The sequence below is a fragment of the Macrotis lagotis genome, chromosome 6, assembly GCF_037893015.1.
Source record: "Macrotis lagotis isolate mMagLag1 chromosome 6, bilby.v1.9.chrom.fasta, whole genome shotgun sequence".
NCBI lineage: Eukaryota > Metazoa > Chordata > Mammalia > Peramelemorphia > Peramelidae > Macrotis > Macrotis lagotis.
In genome coordinates, this window is record NC_133663.1 from 60,276,477 (window position 1) to 60,298,475 (window position 21,999).

The 21,999-nt window shown below is 34.0% G+C and overlaps 1 protein-coding gene across 1 annotated transcript in view; it reads right to left on the minus strand.

The window, feature by feature from the left end:
- NYAP2 (neuronal tyrosine-phosphorylated phosphoinositide-3-kinase adaptor 2) overlaps nt 1–21,999 on the minus strand; it is a 318,657-nt gene that overhangs the window by 25,542 nt on the left and 271,116 nt on the right. The window contains exon 5 of the mRNA XM_074192541.1: nt 21,513–21,616. Within this exon, the coding sequence (XP_074048642.1) occupies nt 21,513–21,616 (104 nt within the window). The remainder of the gene's footprint in view (nt 1–21,512; nt 21,617–21,999) is intronic.

The following is a 21,999-nucleotide window of genomic DNA, read 5'->3' on the forward strand; positions in this document are numbered from 1 at the left end:
AGTAATGTGATCATGAACAAGTCCCAATCTCTGCCTCAGCTTCCTCAACTTAAAAAAGAATAGAACTCACTTCCCAGGAGAGCTGTAAAGATAAAATGCTAAAATATATAGCACTTAGCTCAATGTCTGTAATGAATAAGTACTATATAAACATGCCAGCTTTTGTGATTATTATCAATGATTAGAAAAAATGAATTTTGTGACATTTATCAATGAAGAAAAATAAGTATTAGGTTGTTTTTTTTTCCTCTTATGGAAATAATTCTTTAATGCATTTTCGATAAAGTTGCTTTTTTAAGCAACTAATGTTTTAAAGATGACTCTGAACTAAAATAGACTATTTTAAAATATTTCTTGCTGAATTCTTTGTACATTCAGTCACCATGTACTTACAACAGGATTTTCCTTGCAAATGTTGAAAAAGAATCACCAGTCATGGAGTTCAAACTTAGACAACAGCACCACTCAGTGGCAACATGGGAACATGAACTCTGATCATTTCATATATTTCCGTATCAATCCTATTGAAAAGTTTATGGTGGGTTACTGCTCAAAGAAAGGCTAAGAGGTCATTTATTATAACCCCTGACCCTCAAGCAGGATCCCACCAAAATCAATAAATGAAGATATAAACTTATTTCTCTTTTTAAAACTCTCCAATGATGAACAGCAGTAACTGTTCTTTAGTCACCCATTCTAGAATCTTGCTCAGGCAATTATTATTTTTTTCTTTTAAAAGGACTTTAGTGCTTCATTTAGCAGCTTATAATCATTTCCTCTACTTAATATATTTTTAGTGGAAACAGGGAACAGATTGTCACTATCTTTTATGCAGCAATGTGAAGATCTATAAAATGATGGTGATCTTAGGGGTTGTGATAGAGAGGTGGGAGTTGACAAAGAAAATGTATGCTCATTTAGTGTGTGTGAAAAGTCAAATCATGCCAAGCTTATCTCTGTCTCAGTTTATTTTCTTGCCTATGTAAAAAAAAACCATAATTCTTTTAACTTCTAGTTATTAAGTCTTTTCAATGTTCCTAGAATCCAGAAATTAAAAGGATATTAGAAAATGTAGAATACTGGAATATTTATTCTATTACTGTGTCCTGAAGAAACTGAATCCTAGAGAGGACAACTTATGCAAAGTCACACAGTATAGTAAGTGTCAGACCTGAATTCTTCTTAGAAAAGTTAAATTCATTTCTAAAAGACAATTTCTTCTGAAGTAGTCATAACTTACCATAACTGTCATCGAGGGAAGGAACCAAGAAGCATTTTTTGCATGTCAAACACAGCTACATTTGAACATTTTTCATTACTGTAGCAAATGCAAATAGTTTCTGTCGCTGTTTTAGGTCTCTGGATAGAAATGAAGCTTCACATTTCCATCATTTTTTTCTTTTTATATCATTTCCAAATGTATATAACCAAATGCTTTTGTGGAGTAGTTTAAGTTTTACAAAATGTTTTACAAATGTTTCTTTTTGTCTGACATTCACAAAAGCTTGTGAGGTAAATCAACTGAATGGAAACATCCCCTATTATAGATAAGGAAACTGAGACTTAGACTTAGCTCCTGTCCAACAGATAGCAGGACCTTTGAAATTAGCCTTTTTCCTTCTGGGTTCAGGACATTTCCTATTTCAACTATCATTTATTAAATATTAAGCAGAACTATCCTCTCTAGACTTGAAGACATTTAATAGAGTTGTTCCTTTAAGTTTCATTATTGAATAATTTCTCCCTATGTCCTGGGATTAACTGCATGGATTTCTAAATGAAATCCATTTTTAAAAATCATTCTCTAGGAATAAGACAGAGAAACTTCACACAATGTTCCGTCTATGGAATAGTGTAAATAAATACAGATCCAATACTTTTGGGGAGCTATAAACATCTTATGGAAAGACATAATAATATATTCTTTAAAATATACTAGAATAAAAGCTGAATCACAATCCTTCAAATAGCCTTTATCTTTTCTCCTAAGAGAGAAGAATGTACTCGTTTTTTTTTAAAGGAATCTTAGAATTCTGTGTAGGTATCATTTTATGTTTTCATGTGGGCCATTCAGATCATGGGATGATAGATTTAAAATCTGAAGAGACCTTAAAAGACATCTAGTCCCAAGAACTTCCTTGACTACCTCTTTGTTCAGAGGAAAAAACTGAGTACCCCTAAAATGAAAGGGCATCAAAGTGGCAAATGTCAATACCAGGATAGATTCAGGATGGCAGCAGACAGCTCCTACTTCTTCTCTTGAGCTGGTTGTTAAATTTTCAGCGTAAGCATTCATATAGGTAAATAAGAAAACAGTAAACAATAGGGAAGTCAAGAATTGATTTACTATTTTTGATAATCTATATAGCCATGGAGAAAAATGTTATTAAGCACATTCAATCTAAAGATGATTCATCCGTACATTTTTCCCCTGAAGAACCAGTTATTATCGACAAATCACTGATTAAAACTTAGGTCCCTCTTGAACTACCCCAACCTTTCCATTTTTCTTCTTGTTTTATTAATCACGATTGGTGTTATTATTTCATAAAAGAATATCCAAGTAAGGAAACTATTAATGCAGATAGACTCCAAGAGTTAACTTGGGTAATAAGTAATAAATGAATTTTCCTTGGCTTGCACAGCCAGTACAGGTCAATCAACATTTCAATCCGAATCTTCTTAATTTCCCAACTGGTTCTCTAGCCATGATGCACCACACCCCACCTTTATAAAAAGGATAAGTCTTCTATAATAATGTGAAGCTTTTTTTGCAGTTTAAATAGTAGCCACATTTGAAGTCCAAGCATTCTAACATTCTATGACTGATGCTTGCAGCACTTGAAAAGGCAGGATTTTTGTGATACACTAACCTTTTAATTCTATAGTACCAACTTTCAGTTGATTTTAATGTAATTCAAAAGCAATCATTCGAAATTTACAGCTCCTTTATCTCCCTCTAGTGGAGATGAAAATCTACTTGAACTATTTACCTATTTAGATTATGATTACTAAATTTTCTATTAAATTTTCTGAGTGTATTTTAATCATAGAAAGCATTCAGAAAAGTCTTTGAATTAAAGAATTTCTTCCTCCAGAGTCTTATTTTCAAGCTTGCTTACCAAGTAGCCAACTCACAGCTTGTTGAACCAGTTAGTGCTAAAGGTGGTAGATTGAAAATCAAATAGAAAGGTGACTACATATCACAAAATCTCATATTTTTAGAAAATTACATACTAACATTATCTATGTTCCTTTATTAATGCTATTACTTATTTCATATATATAATTTAATCTGATTAGGCCACACTCTGGAGTGCTTCTTGTGTAGTAGAGAAAGTTCCAAACATAATGAAAAGGTAGACTTGAGGATGAATTTTGCTTCATATGCTAATCTGTTCAATCCTGTTCAAATCAATGAATTTCACCCAGCCAGTTTTCTCATCTGTAAAATGGGGGTAATATTAACAATTGCTTTGCAGTTTTGTTGTGAAAATCAAATGTGATAATGTGTGTGAAGTGCTATATAAATTTGACCATTATTATTCATTGTCTCCTCATAAAAATCTGTTCAGGCTGGTAGTGTCAAGGTTATGCTCTTATTTTAGATAAGTGAACAATCTCAGAGGTAAACTTTTTTCAAAGTTATATAGATTTCCAGTGATTGGCCTAGAAGTTAAACTTAGGTTATTTTCTGTGCCCAACAATTCCCTCCCCAATACAACTGAATCCTTGCTCTGCACTTCAAATAGTTACTGAGCACTTGAAAGTGTGTGTGTGTGTGTGTGTGTGTGTGTGTGTGTGTGTGTGTGTGTGTTATGAAGCATGGGGCAGAATGAGTCTAATGGGTAGGAAAGTATTCAGGTTATTAAATTATATTTGAATTATTTGAATATAAATGACTAGAGAGATTGGAATTAGGGGCTAGGGTGGTATATCTCATTTAGGGTGACTGGTTGCTAGGAATGAGGAAAGAAATAGCCTGTATCCCCTCCCCCCAAAAAATGTTCTTTTGTATTTTCATGAATTGGAAAATCATTTGACTTAAGTGCATAGGAAATATGGAATAGAGTAATGGACATAGAATTTGAAACCAGAAGTCATTTTTCCTCCTTATTTCTCTATTTCCTTATCTATAAAATGAGTGATTGGTCTGGGGGCAGCTAGGTGACACAGTGGATAGAGCACTAGTCCTGGAGTCAGGAGGACCTGAGTTCAAATCTGACCTCAGACACTTAATAATTGCCTAGTTGTGTGACCTTAGGCAAATCACTTAACCCCATTGCTTTAAATAAATAATTTTTTTTTTAAAAAGAGTGATTAGTCTAGATGACCTTGAAGGTTCTTTCTAATTCTAAATCTGTAATATGATGAAGCTGACCTAGAATCATGGTTCTACTCCTTACTAACAATATAATCTCAGGTATATCTCTTACCTTTAAGCTAGGGTCCCAGAGTCTTAGTTTTCTCATCTGTAGAATGGGAGGGGGCATTCAATGCAGTTTGGACCAAATACTCTCTAAAAGTCTCTTCAAATTGTAAATTCTCTGACCTTCTTTAGAACTGCCAATATTGTCTGAGGTAAGCTCAGTAGATGTCAACACGAACATCATGAACTTTGATTAGAGGAACTGGTTTGAAATCACAGTATTTGGCAGAAGGAAAACATTAGGGGCAAAAGGGAACTTTGGATTGAATATACTGGTAAATAGTCTGGAAAAGGTAGATTTACATAGTTTTGACTTTTCCTTTGCAATATGTTGGCAGTTGTTATAGATGATATGATATAATTTACTAAAATTTGCATTTGTGTTTCAAAGGGCATAACATTTTTTGGTAAAGTCTTCCTAGGTCATTTATGCCCAGTCAAACATATTCCAATAATTTGCAGGTCACTTAAGAATTTCCCACAAGTTCTTTGATCTTCTCTCTATCTTCAGGATGGGGGGACAAATTGGAGAAATTAATAAAGAGAAACCAGGTGGTATAAGAGAATTATAATGGATAAAGAATGACTTAACCTAAGTTTGCTTCTGCCACTCTCGCCCTCTGCAAAATGAGAATTTCTTTGGATGACTTCTAAGCTATCTTCTTGCCCAAGTAATATGATCGATCCTATTGGGAAAATTTCATGCCAGTAAAGTAGGTTGACAATCGTCTATAACCTATAACAGGGACTTTTAAACTTTTTTGTATCATGCATGCCTTTTGTGAAAATTATGGACTTCTCAGAATTATGATTTTCTTTAAAACTTAAAATTAAAGGAAATGCTAAATCTTAGGCACAAGTTATTGAAGATTAAAATATAAACATTTACCATTCAAATTCTTAGAACATTTGAAATCTAAATCTCTGTATCCCAGATAAGAAATCCTGAGTATTCTTGCTTTAAAGAGTTAATTGGGTTAAAATGGAATTAAGAAAAAGGGAGGCAACATCTATAGTTAAATATTGTTTGTCAGAAGCAGTATTATACTTAATTCTTCCAAACTTCAAAGTCTCATTTTAAGGATCCCATGAATTTTGTAAAAGCATAGAGTAGCTATTTCTTCCAAAAAATTGTACCAAGAAAATCACTAAGGACAAAGAGACCCAGTTAAAATCAGCAAACTTTGGCTCAAAATCTAGTTCTTTTATTTAATACTTTTGTGAAATTGAAGAAATTGCTTCATCTTCCAAGGCCCTCATCTTTCTCATCTATAAAATGTAATGGTTCATTTAAAAGTTTTCTGACAACTTACAGTAATGTCTATCTCAAAATTGCTTCATGGGAGTGTCTTTTCCTTCTCATCTTCCTAGCTATAAGTTTAATTTCCTAAAGGGTAAGAGTTATGTGACTGATTCCTTTTGCATGATCCCTTCCTCTCTACTCCCAACCAGGCACAGAGAAGGTAATAAGTAATGGAAAGGATCTTCTATCTTCAATCAATCAATCAATCAACACACACACACATATACATATATACATACATACACACACCCACAAATATATATATATATATACACATATGTATATATATATATATATATATATATATACACATACATACATACATACAATCTTACAGAAGGAAGGAACTTATAGAGAGAAGGAACAGTGGGAAGGAACTTACAAAGGAAAGGAACAGAGGGAAGTAACTAAAAATCAAGAGTTATTGGGGAATGCTTCCTGTAGAAAGCGAGATTTTTGTTGGGACTTAAAGGAGATCAATATGGTCAGAATAGGAGATGAAGAACATTCTAAGAGTAGGACAGGACCATTTTCATTAGGATTTCTTGCTAAATAGGGAAGGAACTATTTCTGATTGATCTTTGTTCCTCACAGTCTATTTTAGTATTTTTCAAAATACTGTGCTCCTACCTATCTCACTCTATTCAGTCTTCTTTGATGACTTCCAATTACCCTTAGAATCAAATGCAATCTCTTCAGGTAGGCATTTAAAAGTCCTACAATCTGGCTTCCACCTAACTTTCTAGAATGATTTTATATTACTTTCCTTCATAGATTTTATGTGAACTTGACAAGTAATCTCCCATCTCTGCTTTTTTAAGAGTTTTTTCTTTTTTTTTTTTTACAAAGTATGCTCTTTAGATCTTAGACTCCCTCACATCCTTTAAAGCTTGGTTATAGAATAGATTCCCATATAAAGGTTTGTTTTTTTTCCTGATTTCCTCAGAAACTTGGATCTACTATGACCTTAAGTACCTTGAATTTACTCTGTATGGACTTTGATCTTCTTTTTTTGTTTGTTTCAAATTTTGTTTTATTAAAATGGAAGCAATCTTTGCAACACAGTAAATTGCAAACTTATTTCAGAAAAATGCCTTCTTTCTGAGGTAGTGTGATTTCTGGAGTAGGTGGTAAGAGACCGAAGGGTCAAGTCTTGGAATTTTCTTATATGAACACAGTCTATTTCCCCCGCTATACAATATAATCTCCTTGAGAGCAGAACAAATTCATTGATGTTCTTATTATACCTCTGGAATATTTAGTTTTCTTCAAAGTTCATATCATGTACCACTTTTTTACAAACGCTCATAAAACTTTCCTGAAAATTTCACACCTCCAGTTTTAGGATCTATTCTTTCTAGAAATTATTTTCTTTGTACTCCTCTCTCTGTTTGGTGGATCTCCCCTCCTGTCAGTTGAAAGTTTGATATTTAAGTTTTTTTTTCCCTTGTCTCACAAGGATCTCTCTCTGTTCCTGAAATCAAATATTTATTATTAAATTTACTTCACACCGAATTTAGTCTGTTCAGGGAATTATCTCCATTGGAGGAAGGGGGGACTAAAACCAAAACTAAAGAATGGGCAATATTTATCAATAGGCCTAATTTATTCTAGAAAATACGTGCTTTGAAGTTACAGTATAAAAACAAACAAATAAAAATATATATCTTATGGGATGGGAGCTGAAGAATGATAAAGCACAATATTTGACTTTTGGAAATGGGGTATTGATTCTACTCTATCTGGTAAAAAATGTAATAAAAATAATACATTGGCCATATTTCTAGAGAGGAAAGGGCAATCAAAGGCCCTTTAAACCAGCCTCCAATATTATAGAAGAAGAGAATGAGAACTGGGGAGTGATGACTTACCCAGGGTCATGCATGTAGTTTAAGAGGCGAGATCTGCACAAATTTTAGAGTTGGTGAACTTTTCCGAATGCTACATTGCAGGTCATTGGTAGATTTTCTTCATTGCAGTTTATTGTTGACAAATCTTGCTTTAAGCTCAACCTACTTACTCATGTCCTCGGGTGATATCACTTTTTGACTCTTCCCTGACAGCCTAATCCCCAAGTCAAGAATAAAGGGAATTCATGGTTCTCAGTGTCACATTTTTTTTTAATTCAAGAGAGTCAAAAAGGTTCTTATTTTTTGTTGTTGTTATTGTTATGCTATATTGTTATGCTATGGCTCCCTTTTTCTCTGGATGCCTTCTTAAAAAATGTTCAAGAGACAGGGAACCTTTGGCATTGCTAAGGCAGCCACGGCTGGTACTCAAAATTCAATGGATCCAGTAGCTTTCTAGGGGTAAATTAATTAAATGTTTGACCAAATATAGTCCATGAATGATGTTATAAATATCCAAATGGCCCTTGGCAGGAAAAAGTGCTCCCCACTCATATATATGATTATAAAAGAAATAGAATAAAATTAAATAAAACTATATATATATATATATATATATATATATATATATATATATATATATATATATATTAATGTTCACAGAACTCTGGCAACTATCTGAGCTCAAGAAAAGAGAAAAAAGAGAAATTAAATGATTTTCCCTAGGTCATACAGTTAGTAAACATCAGAGCCAGAATTTGATCTCATCTCATCCGACTCTAGGTTATTAAATCAACTATACATTATTGTGTCCATTCTAGAAAAGGCATGCCTAAAGGTGAAAAAAATTAAAAGAAATGGAAGTTTAATTTATTAGCCTGAGACATTCCATGCATCTAATATAAATTTTATTCATCTCCAGAATAAAGAAAGGTAATTAATTTATTGGGATAAGTATCAGATAAGAAAGAGTTCAATTAGAAGACCTAAAAAAGATATGATATTCCAACTCATGATTCTCTTATATGAAATTAAGGAAATAAACTCTATGCATTTCATGCTTCTCCTGGGTTATACTTTCACAATATATCTTTATTACTTTCCTTGAAAAATATTGAGAATTTCCAGATTAAACAAGACCATGGTTTAGCCAGTATGGAAAAACACCTATTCCAATGTTTGCATATGTATACACATATTCATAGTTGTACATATCTTCTTCTACATGTGCATAATAACCCCATGACTACACATGTGTCAATATATAGGTATGCCTGCATATATACATGTAAACATAAAATATAAATGTGTAAATGCATGCAAATATATGTACATATACTATAAAGTCCTTTTTCTTTGGGATTATTTATTCTCTTTGTTATAATTCAAATAATTCAAAATTCACTATATTTAAAAAATTAAGGGCAATGAAGGAAATAGAAATATTTTGTATACATGTAAATATATTATTTAAGTATATATATAATATATAGTCAAACCCTTTAAGACCTTTATTGTTCATTCTGTAGAATAGGGATACTTAATTACTCCCTGGACAAAGAAAAAAATACAGATAGAAGCATCATATATTTCTGACTGATGACTTATTAAGAAACAAACTGGTATAGTGGTCCTTGACTCAAAAAAATTGGAAAGCAAAATCTTCTTCTGCATGCACCATGTTTGCTATGTAATTAGAACTGGGTTTTAATAACCCAGGCAAATTTCTGCAATGATAAATTATGGACCCCTTATTGATATGTATGGGTTGTGAGGGAATTGCCATTTTGGAATCTCCCCACATGATCAAACTCACAGGTCTGGAGCAAAACATAGGGTTTTGACCCAGAAGAATTAATATCCAGATTTGAAGAAATACAACTGTAATAAGCAAGGAACAAGAAATACAAAAGGAGGGATTTAGGGGGAGAGGAGTGAAAAGGAATGATGAGAAACTTTCCTAGATAAACTCTTTTTTAGGAAGCAATTACCTTATATCCAGATAATCTATTTTTATCTTCCCTCCAATGCTCTCTTATTCTTTTTTTTTTTCTTAATGAAAGCCATTGCAAACTCTGTTTATACTGCTAGGTGGAGCTATTTGTCCACCAATATTCTAAAATACATGTATGGTGACTTAATTTATCTAGACTTCAAGCCTCAGCAGACTGGAGATTATCCATTCTTCTCTTGCATTTTTTTTAACATGTAGTTTGACTTCCTCCTTCCCACCTCCCCAAATGCAATTGCATTTAAGCTAGGCAACAAATTGAGTCACACAAAGGTCATACTTCAAAATGCATTAGTGTGCCCCCAGACTGACTTTATGAAAACATTGTTTTCTATATCCCTGGATTCATCTTCCTTTGTTGACCTCCTTTCAGTCAAAACCCACCCTAATCTCCTTAGGATATATTGTGTATGTTAAATCTATTTATTGTTCCAGGTCTTTCCAAGTTCTAATAAATCATATTCTTTTCTAAGTAATCTGATCAACAAATTTGCATAAAGTGTTAATAGTCAATAAAGGCTTAATTTGCCTTTATAATCTGCCTTCCAGATAACACCTTTTGCTTGAAGGAGTTAGAGAATATAAAAAAATGTGAGGTAGAATCAAAAATGCTTTGGGGTACAAGTTGAGCAATTTATCACTTGTTCCAAGTGTTACCTCCGCAACCTTAAATGGAAGTCAATACAATTTCCCTTTCTAACTAACAAAAACAACAAACTGCAGGACACAGACTTATATCTCATCTTCTTCCAGCAAATACCTAAAAAAAAGGAAAACTCAGTTCCGGCAACAGTACAGCTCTTCTCTGAAAATTTGGTTTTACCTATTCATCATGAAAAGAAACTTTCCAATACAAATGAAATAGAAAACAAGTATACTTTAGAGAGGAGAGAGATAGAATATTGAGTGGCAACCAGTAAAATGAGGACTGGAGAAAGGGAAAATAGATTTTCTGTCTGTCTGTCTGTCTGTCTGTCTGTCTCTCTCTCTCTCTCTCTCTCTCTCTCTCTCTCAATATCCTCCTAAGACAAGCAAGTTAGTCCAGGCAGTGTCTCACAAGGCTGTTTTCCTAGGAGGGGAAGATAACTGCTACACTCTGTCTAGTCAGGGTCCCTTCCATAATTTTTCTATCACTGTTCAGTTCAAAAGTTATCCTCTGATTAAATCATTCTGAGCAGATGGTTATCTGCTAATGCCTCACTCCCAACTATCTTCTGTTTATTTTTCATTTTATAATGTATATAATTATATATGTACAAATTATTTCTTGGTAGAATGTAAGCTTTTTGAGCTCAAGGGTTATTTTATTTTTTTTTCTCTAGATTAATGGTTATTAATCTCATGGGTGGACTGATGTTCTCAACCAGTCAACTACCTTGTTTCTTTTGTAGCCAAGCCATTGTGCTCCCTGGTCCCATTCTGTGAGTGATATACTCTATAATAAAAGTGGCAAGTCCAATTTTAATAGTATATTAGAGAATCCAAAGTGCTTTCCTCATAACAATCATGTGCTGTAGGTAGGGGAAGAGAATAAGCACATTTTTTATTATGTTTCAGGCACCGTTCTATGCAGTTTACATATATATTACCATATTTGAACCTTACAATAACTCTCTGAGGTAGATCCTCTTATTAATCTCATTTTTCACTTTAGGAAACTGAGGCAAGAGGGGTTAAGTGACTGGTTCATAGTCACACATCTTAACTTAAAGCTGACACTATTTTGATTCACCTACCAGCCTCTGTAGAAGTGTAGATATGATTGTCTTGTTTTTATCATAGAGAAAGTTGAAGTTCAGAAAAGGAAAAGGAGACACAAAATTAGTAAGGTTAAAGCCTGCCCTCCGGATTCCACCTTAAGTATTCTTTCTCCTATAGCTTGATGTTATTTTTTCCTGTAGAGTTTTTCCAGTGAGACATTAGATCTTGCCTCAGGTCAAGGACACACTGCATACCGAAATGAGTTTGATGATGGGAGGCAACCTCCATCCACATACTAAGGATAGTATGGATTATGGGGGGAGAAAAGGAGCCATAAGGAAGTTTAGGAGGTCCAAAATTCAGAATAATGAGTAAATGACTCTGGAGTTAATAACTGCATGGGTTCTTAGAGATATACCTATAGCAGACAGTCCTAGTTTCAGTAGTAACACTTAGGAATTTGTAGAACTAGGGCAAATAGCTAGACACACTTAACTGAATCTGAAGACAAAGAAATTATGACTCTACTAATAAGTATTAAGGATGAAATTCTTCACGTCAAGTAATGTAATTAAAAAAAGGTCTAGGCACGTCAATTATCTCAATCACTATATCAAATCATAAGCTAGACATATGTAAGTCCTTAATCAATTGTATAATATTAGATCAATGAGGTCATTGGAAGAAAAGCTTATGATACCACCCATGATATAGCTTGTGAATGACTGGGAAGATCAGGACACTTCTTGGTCTCTGTTAATCTAGTGTTGATCTTATTCAAGGAGAAAACCTTGAAGTCTAGTGCTGAAAGAACTCTATTCTCATTCAAATTTCAATTAGAAATAGGTTCCTGAGAGATTAATCAGTCATGGAGAAATGAATGAGATAGGGTAATGTCTTCCTATCTCTCTTTCACCTTTGCTTCTTAATTTATTATTAACCAGGTCATCTGAAAGACTGGACCCAGAAGGCTGATATTCAAAAGATATCCTTTGAGGAAGGCAGTGACCCAAAGGAACTTGACCTTTTTCATAACAGAGAGAAGTACAGTCTACAGAATTTAGGAAGGGAGAAATCGATAGTATTTTATATTTAGTGGGCAATTCATAATTCTTCAAAAAGGGAATAAAGGATTTCTAGTCTCCAGGATCTGTGAGGTACTCATTGGCATATAGGTTTTCTTTATGCATTCAATTTTTCTTTTGCATTCTGTGTTCACTCTCTCTATGGACCTCATGTATGGTTTTGAGATAGCGTGCCCCAGAAGTTTTACTTTGTAATTACTGTTCTTGCCATAATATCTCAGTAAATATCTTTGTTAAAAAGCAAATGGTTTGGAAGATTATCAATGTGAAACATACCAATGATGGTTCTTGATAAGTCTTTATTGTAAAATTCTTCCTTTGTAGTTTCCCATAGAACTAAGGGTAGTAGTCAGCTGCCCTCTGGGGACCTGTTCTGCCAGTCTTAGGAGACATTAAGGCAGTATCCAGGAATGGATGCCAACTCGTGGAGGGGTGAGGTGATATGGATTCTAGGACACTCGAAAGTCATTGATGAGGAGGAAGCTGTTTGGGAAAGAGTTAAGAGGGACTAATTGGCACCAGAGGTGGGGAACGTCCCTGAAATATGAGTTAGCCTGTGAAGGAAATATCTTCAACTATTAGATTCCTGTTTAAATACTGATTCTTGTTAATCAGTTGTTTCTGCCACAAAAACTGATGAGAGAACTTCCCTATGAAGCTTCCCTATAGTGTGTTATTTTCGCACATAGAATTCCCTTGAGACCTAGAACAAATCAGGATATTAAGGACGTGGAGGACACATAAAGAGAAACTTCCTATGAGTTCCTTGGCCAATATGTATTCCAGTTCATAGACAAATGGCAATAACGATCTTCCTATACCTTTTATTAAACATGCTCCTGGCTTTTCCTGGGAACTAAGTAAGGTGTGTTTATGAAAGAGAGAAATAAAGGAACACTGTCCTTTTGCTTTTTTTAATCATGATGAAGCTCCCCTGGAAATAATAGGATACTAATCTGCTTCATAAGAGTCTACATCATAATTTCTAAACAGACAGACAAAATATAATATATAAGAAAACATATAGCCGTTATTGTTTAAATACATTCATATGTTACTGAACACAAAAAATGCTCTGTTTTCACATGTCAATTTCCCAGCCATTTCCCAGAGTCCATTGTGGGAAAAAATAAAAACCTGAGTTTGATCTGAAATCAAAAAGTGAACAATAGAATCAAAACAATCCTCAAAACTACGAGGCACATATTAAGTGAAATGAGAATCTCTTCGCACTACTATCTTACTACATTTTAAATAATTATATTAATATTGGAATTAATTAAATATTATTTTATATCCCTTGATAGTCTGTCTAGAAATACCAATTTCACAGAATCAAGCATCAAATTTAATAAATTATTAAATATCACTCTTATCAAGAAAGGGAACTTCATTTTGACATATGCAAAAAACCATTAATATAAATGATAAAGAGGACAGAGAGGGTTGACCTTGTAACCAAGAGGCCCTGGATTTGAGGTCCTTCTTCTTAAATATCTGACTTTGTGAAAGTTACATAAATTTTATATCTTAGGCAATTCTGTAAGACTCTAAGGTATAGAGTTACATTTAGTGGTGAGGATCTCTCATTACCAGAAGGTTTAATATGAAATCACAATTCCATATCAAAAGAAAATTAACTAAGAAATTTACAATTGTGGCAGAATTAAGGGAATTAAAGACAGCTACAATTCTCATGTATGCCACATGTGAATTCCCTATCAATCACTACTACTAAGAGAAGCACTTCCTCAAATGAATTTTCTGTCAATGGCATTATATCCTGTTTATGTATTCATAATATTATAATATGTCAGAGAAATGGGTTCCTGTAAGGTTCAACTGCCTAAGAACAGATTTCCTAGACCATATTAACCCTGTGAACTTCTTATTCAACACTTAACACAATGCTTACACATAGTAGGCACTTAATAAATATTTATTGATTGGTTGATTTAGAAGTAAAAAGTTGTACTGATGTTATGGGAAAGTTGAAAAACAAGAACCTTAGTTCTTGGAACACCATTTCTTTTGATATATTTGCAGACCAGTATTGCTGTAGAGGTACATGGAAGCTCAGAAGCCACCTAGAACTCAAAGAAGAGAACATTTCTGCGACAAATTCTAAGGTAAATCATTGGAAACAAAATCTATGTACAAGGGACAGACTCAGCAAATTCATCCTTTTGCTGAGAGTTAAAGATGAGAGAACATGAGCTGCTAAAGTTGACCTTGTTCAAGAGTTCAAAAATATTGGTTAGGGGCAGCTAGGTGGCGCAGTGGATAAAGCACAGGCCTTTTAGTCAAGAGTACCTGGGTTCAAATCCAATCTCAGACACTTAATAATGACCTAGCTGTGTTGCCTTGGGCAAGCCACTTAACCCCATTTGCCTTGTAAAAAAAATATTGGTTGGATGAATGGTATATTCATCTAAACATACTTTATACTCTGTTTCTTTGACAGTCAAAATTAAAAAAAAAATACTTCCTGAATTTGTTTTCACATTCCCCCTACTTTACAAAATCAGTCTCCTCATTCCTATATCCTAATCTACTCTCCTATCACCAGTCAAGTTTTGAAAAGGAATATAGCATTTAAAACTGAAATGGACCTTACTGAAGAACTTTCCATAGTGACTGCCATGCACATATCCTTTGGTGCTCTCTTTCCTCAACATGGGAATAGAAATAAGACAAAAATGCTTAGCACAGGACATAGAAGGAACTTTATAAATGCTTCTTATCTAAAATAATACTTACCTGCTTCTGAGACCAATTAGATAGTGAGCACCACTCACCCTTAGATAATGAGGGAAAGGACTGTCTTTTACCTTTCTTTAGATCCTGGAATTTAACAACTTGCCTAGAATATAGTAGGCACTTAATAAATGTTTATTGACTGGAACACATTTGGGCTAGATGAGGAAGGTTGAGTTGAACTCTAAATACCTAACCAAAAACAGTTTCAAGTATAAGCTAATGATATAACTGGTTATCTATGTTCTCTGTGAAAAGTACTATGGATTGGTTACTATTGTTAGAATGATATTATTTTGCTTACACACACATACACATACACATAGACACAGACACACACACATATACACAGACAGACAGACCCACAGTCACACTACTCCCTACATCTTTTAGTAGGAAAATATCTATGAACAAAGAGAAGGGAGACAATATACTGATATTTGACTCAAAGCACCTTTTATTATGAGATAAAATAGGAGAGTAATTATAAAGAGCTTAGTGTGGTGCCAAGTACACAGAATAACTAACATATAAATGTTAGGTAAAATTAAAAATATTTAGGTCCACTGAATGGACCAAAATAGTCCGAGGGGGATAACAGAATGTTTATAAATTTGATTGTCCTAAATTATTAGTCTCGATTAGGGTAGTGGGAGTATAAATTAAGAGATGTAAGGGATCTCACAATCCAACTAGCCTTGATCCCCTCACTTTACACATAAGAAAACTGAGACCCTAGGGGAGTTCAATGAATTGTTCCAGATCACATAGTTACAATGTGTCAAAGGTGAGATTTGAACCCAAGTCAGTGGCACATACGCCTCTGAATCTACGATCCTGTGATACTTCAACAGAATGGAATCCCTTGTCTTTGGCTCTAGGTCTGGTATGGAAATATCCGAGGATACACTGATAGGAATTACTGCCATTCATAGGCATCAACACACAGAAACATCTTCCTAACCATTTGCAATATGCTGATACCTACAAATAACAGGTAGGAGGAGAAATTCTTAAAGGATTCATCTATTCAATAAACATTTATTAAGCACTTACAGAATACAGACACTATACTGATGATTGATTAGGCTATGTTAAAATTAGAATTTCTAATTTCCAAAGAACTAAAGAGAAAGGATCCAAGAGGATTAGGAAATGTCTACATCTTGTCAGTGATATCTTCCTAACTTACCTCTAGCCTCCATTTTAGAGTTTAGTTGCTGTTTGAAAATTCACAAATGCTCATTTCCTTAAGGCTTACTTTCTTTTGTTTTTAGTAATTAACTCTCACAGCTGGGTATGGCCAGTACTAAATTTTGAGATGCAGGTGATAAAGCATGCTCTTCTGGTTGTCCTTCATGTCCTTTCTTAATCTACAAAATCAAAATATATAACCAGTATAAATAGCCAGCTCTAATCTACATTTCCAGACACATATCTCTCATTTTCCTTTCATGAATCCTTCAAAGAATCATAAACTTCTCAGAATTTCAGAGTTAGAAGAGATGTTGGTGGTTATCTAGTTTAATTCATACCTGAGAAAGAATTATGAGATAACTGACATGGACATTGATTACGATTTCCATTAAGGGGCAACCCATGACCTCCAATAGAATCCCATTGTCTTTTAACCTCTACTTTTGATCTTCCTGGGCTCAAATCCCACCTTCTAAAAGAGATTTTTCCCCTAGTCCCTCCCCTAGTCTTCTCCCCTAGTCCTTCTGAAAAGGTCTTCTATTGACATTGAATATATCCTCTACTTACCAGTTTTTTGCATATTCTCATTAGAATATAAACTCCTCAAGGACAGGAACATTTCTGCTTACTTTTTATGATGGGATGTGTATGCTTAATGCTTAGCATAGGTTCTTAGTATGCTAGTAAGCCCTTAAATGCTTAACGATTTGAAGACAGAAAGAAGAGGGAAAGGTTTTGTGGTATCATAAAGAATGGCTCTTGTTTTAATGTTGTCAAGAAAACAAGGCCTGTCATATAAGCAAAAGTTAAATATGTCTTCTTTTGAGATTTTTTAAAGATGAGAACATTCTTCTTATAGTACACATTTCTTTCTGAGTGTTGTAAGAAGAGTTAGATGATTTCTTAAATGTTACTTAAGATTAAAATTCCATGATTCTATTTAGGAATTTGCATCTTGTAAACTCAAATGAGCTAATAATTGACAACTCTGTTAGAATATAAGCTTTGGGACACAGGAATTTTTTTTATTACTATGATTTGCATTTATATCATCACTACTTAAAACATAATTTCCATATTAAATACTCACTGGATTAGAAAAGAGTCTACTTGTAAACTTCCTTATTCTTGCTTGCAATGTAGATTAGCTCAAGTAGTGGATTTCCCAAGAACTCCTTGCCAAGGCAAATTGGTACAGTGGCTCACAAGATTCTGTCCTGGTCTAGGAACTGTTTTCTTCTCTTAAAAGAAATAGTCCTGATATAGGATCTTAACAGTAAATATTCACAATACTAATCTTGTAGAAAGAATAAAGTTATAATTCTCTTCAATGGAAATAGGGGATAGGAGAGTTTATTGAGTAAGTGAATCTGTGGATTTGGGGATTCATTCTATGAAATGTCACTGTATTTACAGCTCAGTTTTTAATTTCCTTTTGCCCTGAGTTTTAAATTTTATTATCTGAAGGAAGAATAAAAGAGAATTCTTGAACTTTGAGTTTCATACTCTAACTTCAACATAAATTTCATTTTGCATCTATGAAAATTACTGCCTAATTATTGGTGCAGAAATTCTGATGAATCTTTAAGCATTCATAAAATAGCAAATACTATAATATATGGTATTACAAGTGAAGAATATCTCCAGGGATGCTAGTTTTCTGGAATTTTCTTGTCTTGTATGTGACTGAATTTAAAGAAAATAGTAACTCTTTAATTGCTTGAGTTGCCTGGTTCTTAGTAGGGTTTTCTCCTTTGTGGATATTTTCTATGCTGAGGAAAGCATCCTGCATTCCCCAAATGCTCTCCAATTCTTGAGCTGACAAAGTTCTATCATTCCTGTGTTTGCTATTGTACAAACAGAACCATTACCTCTCTCTGGATTTACCAACTGATGTCTAAGCTTGTGTAGCATCAGTCTCCTAAGGAACCCTGGAAACTTTGACCATTGCAAACTCATAATAGGAACCCTATTCAAGAGTTCAAAGCTAGTTACAGATATAGCAAGTGGCAGACTAAAATCAACTGAAAACAAGGAATCTGAAAAGAAAAGAAAACTCCATCTCCTGGAGGAAGAGTATCCTTAAAGACAACTAGAATGGATCATCATAAGATCATAGAATTTAAAATGGAAAGAAACATTCCCTGATTATACATATGGAAAAACTGAAGCCTGGAGAAATTAATGAAAATGTTCAAAGTCACATATCTAGCATGATACCATCCAGGATCCCCAAATACAAATCCAATGCTCTTTCCATTATGCCATATTTTAACCAATATTCTTTAAGGTCACTTGACTTAGTACTACTAAGGGAGATGTGTATTAGTGGAACTATAGCTGTTACATCCAAAAGAAAGATTTTTGTGCTAAGGGAAATATTAAAAGACATGAGTAGTGAAATCTTGCTATATATATTCAACCAAGATGTTTTCTACTAGGAACTCTATTACCAATTGATTTGTGAGTGAAATTGTCCAGGTCCCAAAATAATGTCAATTGTTGAAATTATGTTAATTTAGTGATGAAAGGAATCATTTACTAGTGATCCTACCTTAAACACATTTCATTCTTGACTCAAGTAATTGGTAGCCTCAGAAATAAGCCTAAGAGAGTGCTTCCAACTAGCAACATGTAGGAGAAGGGAGTAAACATTTCTTGGTCCCAAAATTACATTTCATAAAATATAGTAGCATTGTGACAAAGCCTATTGCTATTACTTCAATTTGAAACCTGAGAAATGTAGTCTTTTGAGAAACCATTTTGGACCTCAAAGGAATTTGTGGATAATTTTCAAAGTGTTTGTAAATTTGATTGGGAAAAATATATATATATATATATATATCTTTATTTAACTGTAGCTGGTCTCCTTTATAAAGCAACACATTTTATTCTATTTATTTATAAACATTCAAACTGACAAAGGTTCCATGCCATAAGAAAAGGATGAAGAAAAACTGAACCATCTGATGCACAATCTAACTTCTACTCCCCATCATTATAATGGTATACGTAAGGTGTATATTTTATGTTAAAGCTTTCTACTAGGTCCCTTGGAGCTCAAAGGATATTATTCTCCCTCAAGGAACAAGGAAGACCCTATGTAGTTTTATAAATATGTAATGATGTTGCCACAATGACCATTATCAATATAACAATAGATTTTCTTAGGGTCTTCTCTACTTCCTTTGAACATATACAGGAGGCATGGCAGGTTGGGCAAGAGAAAGAAATACAGATAATTTCTTCTGTGACAAAAGGACAATTTGCAAGCAGGAAATACAGAGCAAAATATACATTAATTCCATTCATAATAATCAATAATTTCACTGATATTTTCTCCTTGTAATCCCTTCTTGTTTATTTGATCATTAGGTAAATATAGCTTTTGCATTCTCATAGTATTGGTTAACCAGATTGCACTATCCAGAAGCTTCTCTTTCCCTACGTCTGCCTGAATTCAATACCAAAGGCTTTTTTCCATTCATTTCTTTGCTAGAAACTAAATCGTCCAAAGAACAGTCAAGGTGCCTTTGTCAGAAAGAAGCCAGACTTATGTCTTGTTTGCAGAGTGCCTCTCTTACTCATAAATCAAAGCATGAGCACATTAGGTCAGTGCAAAACACTAAGAAACACTGCAGCCTCCCATTAGAAGGAAGTACAATTGTTCTGCTGGTTCACATCTTTCAAATGGCCTGACACTTTGAATAATTGATAAGTGTATAATTCCTTAAGCAGAAGAATATTTTCAATAATGGTCATTCCCCATAGAGGGGATGTCCTCTATCCTCTGTGGATTTATTTCATAAGGTGCCATTTTTAGAACTTCTCTCTCTCTCTCTCTCTCTCTCTCTCTCTCTCTCTCTCTCTCTCTCGCTCACTCTTTCTTTCTCACTCTTTTACTCTCTCACTCTCCCACTCTCTCTCTGTATATATACATTAAAAGTGAATTGCATGAATATAAATATCAACTAACCAAGGTGGGGGTCCTGTGAAGGCATGAGCATGTCAAAATCATTAGTAATCTCATAAATAAAATCAGATAGGATAAATTTCTATTTTCAATGGGAAAGATTTTGTTATTATTGTTGGAGGCAAGGGAAGGGTTAAGGGAAAGGAGAATCCAAAAGTGAGTTTTTGGTAGTATGGAGAACTCTTGTTGAAATTCCCTCCACTATTTTAGATTGAGCATATGATAGAGATCATATTTAGCTAGAATCATGGATGCACTTACTAGTCTTTTGTTTAATTTCTCTGGAAAAATAGGAAAACCCAAAATACAGCATGCCCTTAAGTGGATAGTATGTTAATATTTTATATTACACAGAATTACATGATATTTGAACCTATCTCCTTCTTAATTTCTCATCTTGTCACTTCAAATGATAACATTTTATAGTCTCATTGACCATTCAATAACATTTAGAGTCTGTCTGAGATCATAACTGACATAGTTATTATGAAATGACATTTTGTTTAACCTTGAATTCTGATCCTACAATTTTTGATGAATATGATTATCATTATATTCTCCATTTGTTCACTTTATCTATATGGTATGGGTTAGAAGAGAGGCTAGCTGCCATGTTTAATCAAAATAATTTCATATCTGATCATTTATATGGACAATAGTGTTTCACAGTGTCTCACAGTCATGCTCCAAGCTAAAGAAATATGAAACTGGCACAAATGTTACAGTACAATATGACCAGAGTTCAAATGTATGTACAAGTTTGGTGGCAACATTGACGTGTTTTCAACAGGACAGTTAACAGAAACCTACATAAAATAAAATAGATAAATTTATCAAAAATTGATAAATTTTAAAGACAATATAAAAGTACATAAAACATGAAATGACTAAAAATACCAAGCTAATACATAGAGTACAAATTTACTACATTTATATTACAGAATGATGAAAAATAGAGACAAAAAGAAACGGCTTGGGTACGAACAGCAAAGAAAGTTCCACTAGGGGCAAACAGCAGACTTTCCTTGCTAGGTGATGGGACACACAACGGCACAACCCATCTCATCCACGCATATGCACACAGAGAAAAGTAAAAGCAAATGTCAATAGTCTACAGGTAACAAATGACAGACAGTGAGACGTGAGAAGCATTTGGCATGTTGCGTGCGTCACATGAAGTCATTCACGATTGGCTAACGATGATGGTACCTGGCTCTGTTGAAGATCACTGGCTTGCCTGAGAGGAGTAACTGATGGAGGAGGTACACCTGATGTGGATGCAGACCGACCTAATCTGCAGCTCACCTTAGGTTCTGTGAAGGAGAGAAGAAGACAAGGAGTTATTATCACTGACCTCAATTCAGGCTCAATTCCCTCCACTATTCTAGAATGACACCTTTGTCAATTGAGCATGTGATAGAGGTCATATTTAGAGCTCAAATTCAAGGAAATTAACCCCTCCTATATAGTAATGTCAAATTTATTTCTCTGAAGAACCATTTCATAAGAATACCTTACATGCAGTAATGATGAGTAACTACTTCCAGGTTCTCTCTCATTGTATTTTGTCACTATGCATTATAATATATGGGCTATTATCAGGACTGTTACTAATGGCAATTAATTTAATCCTTTAGTGACCATTAGTTGCTAACGGTATTCTGTGCTTAGATCAGCAGTTTGGGCACAAGGAGAA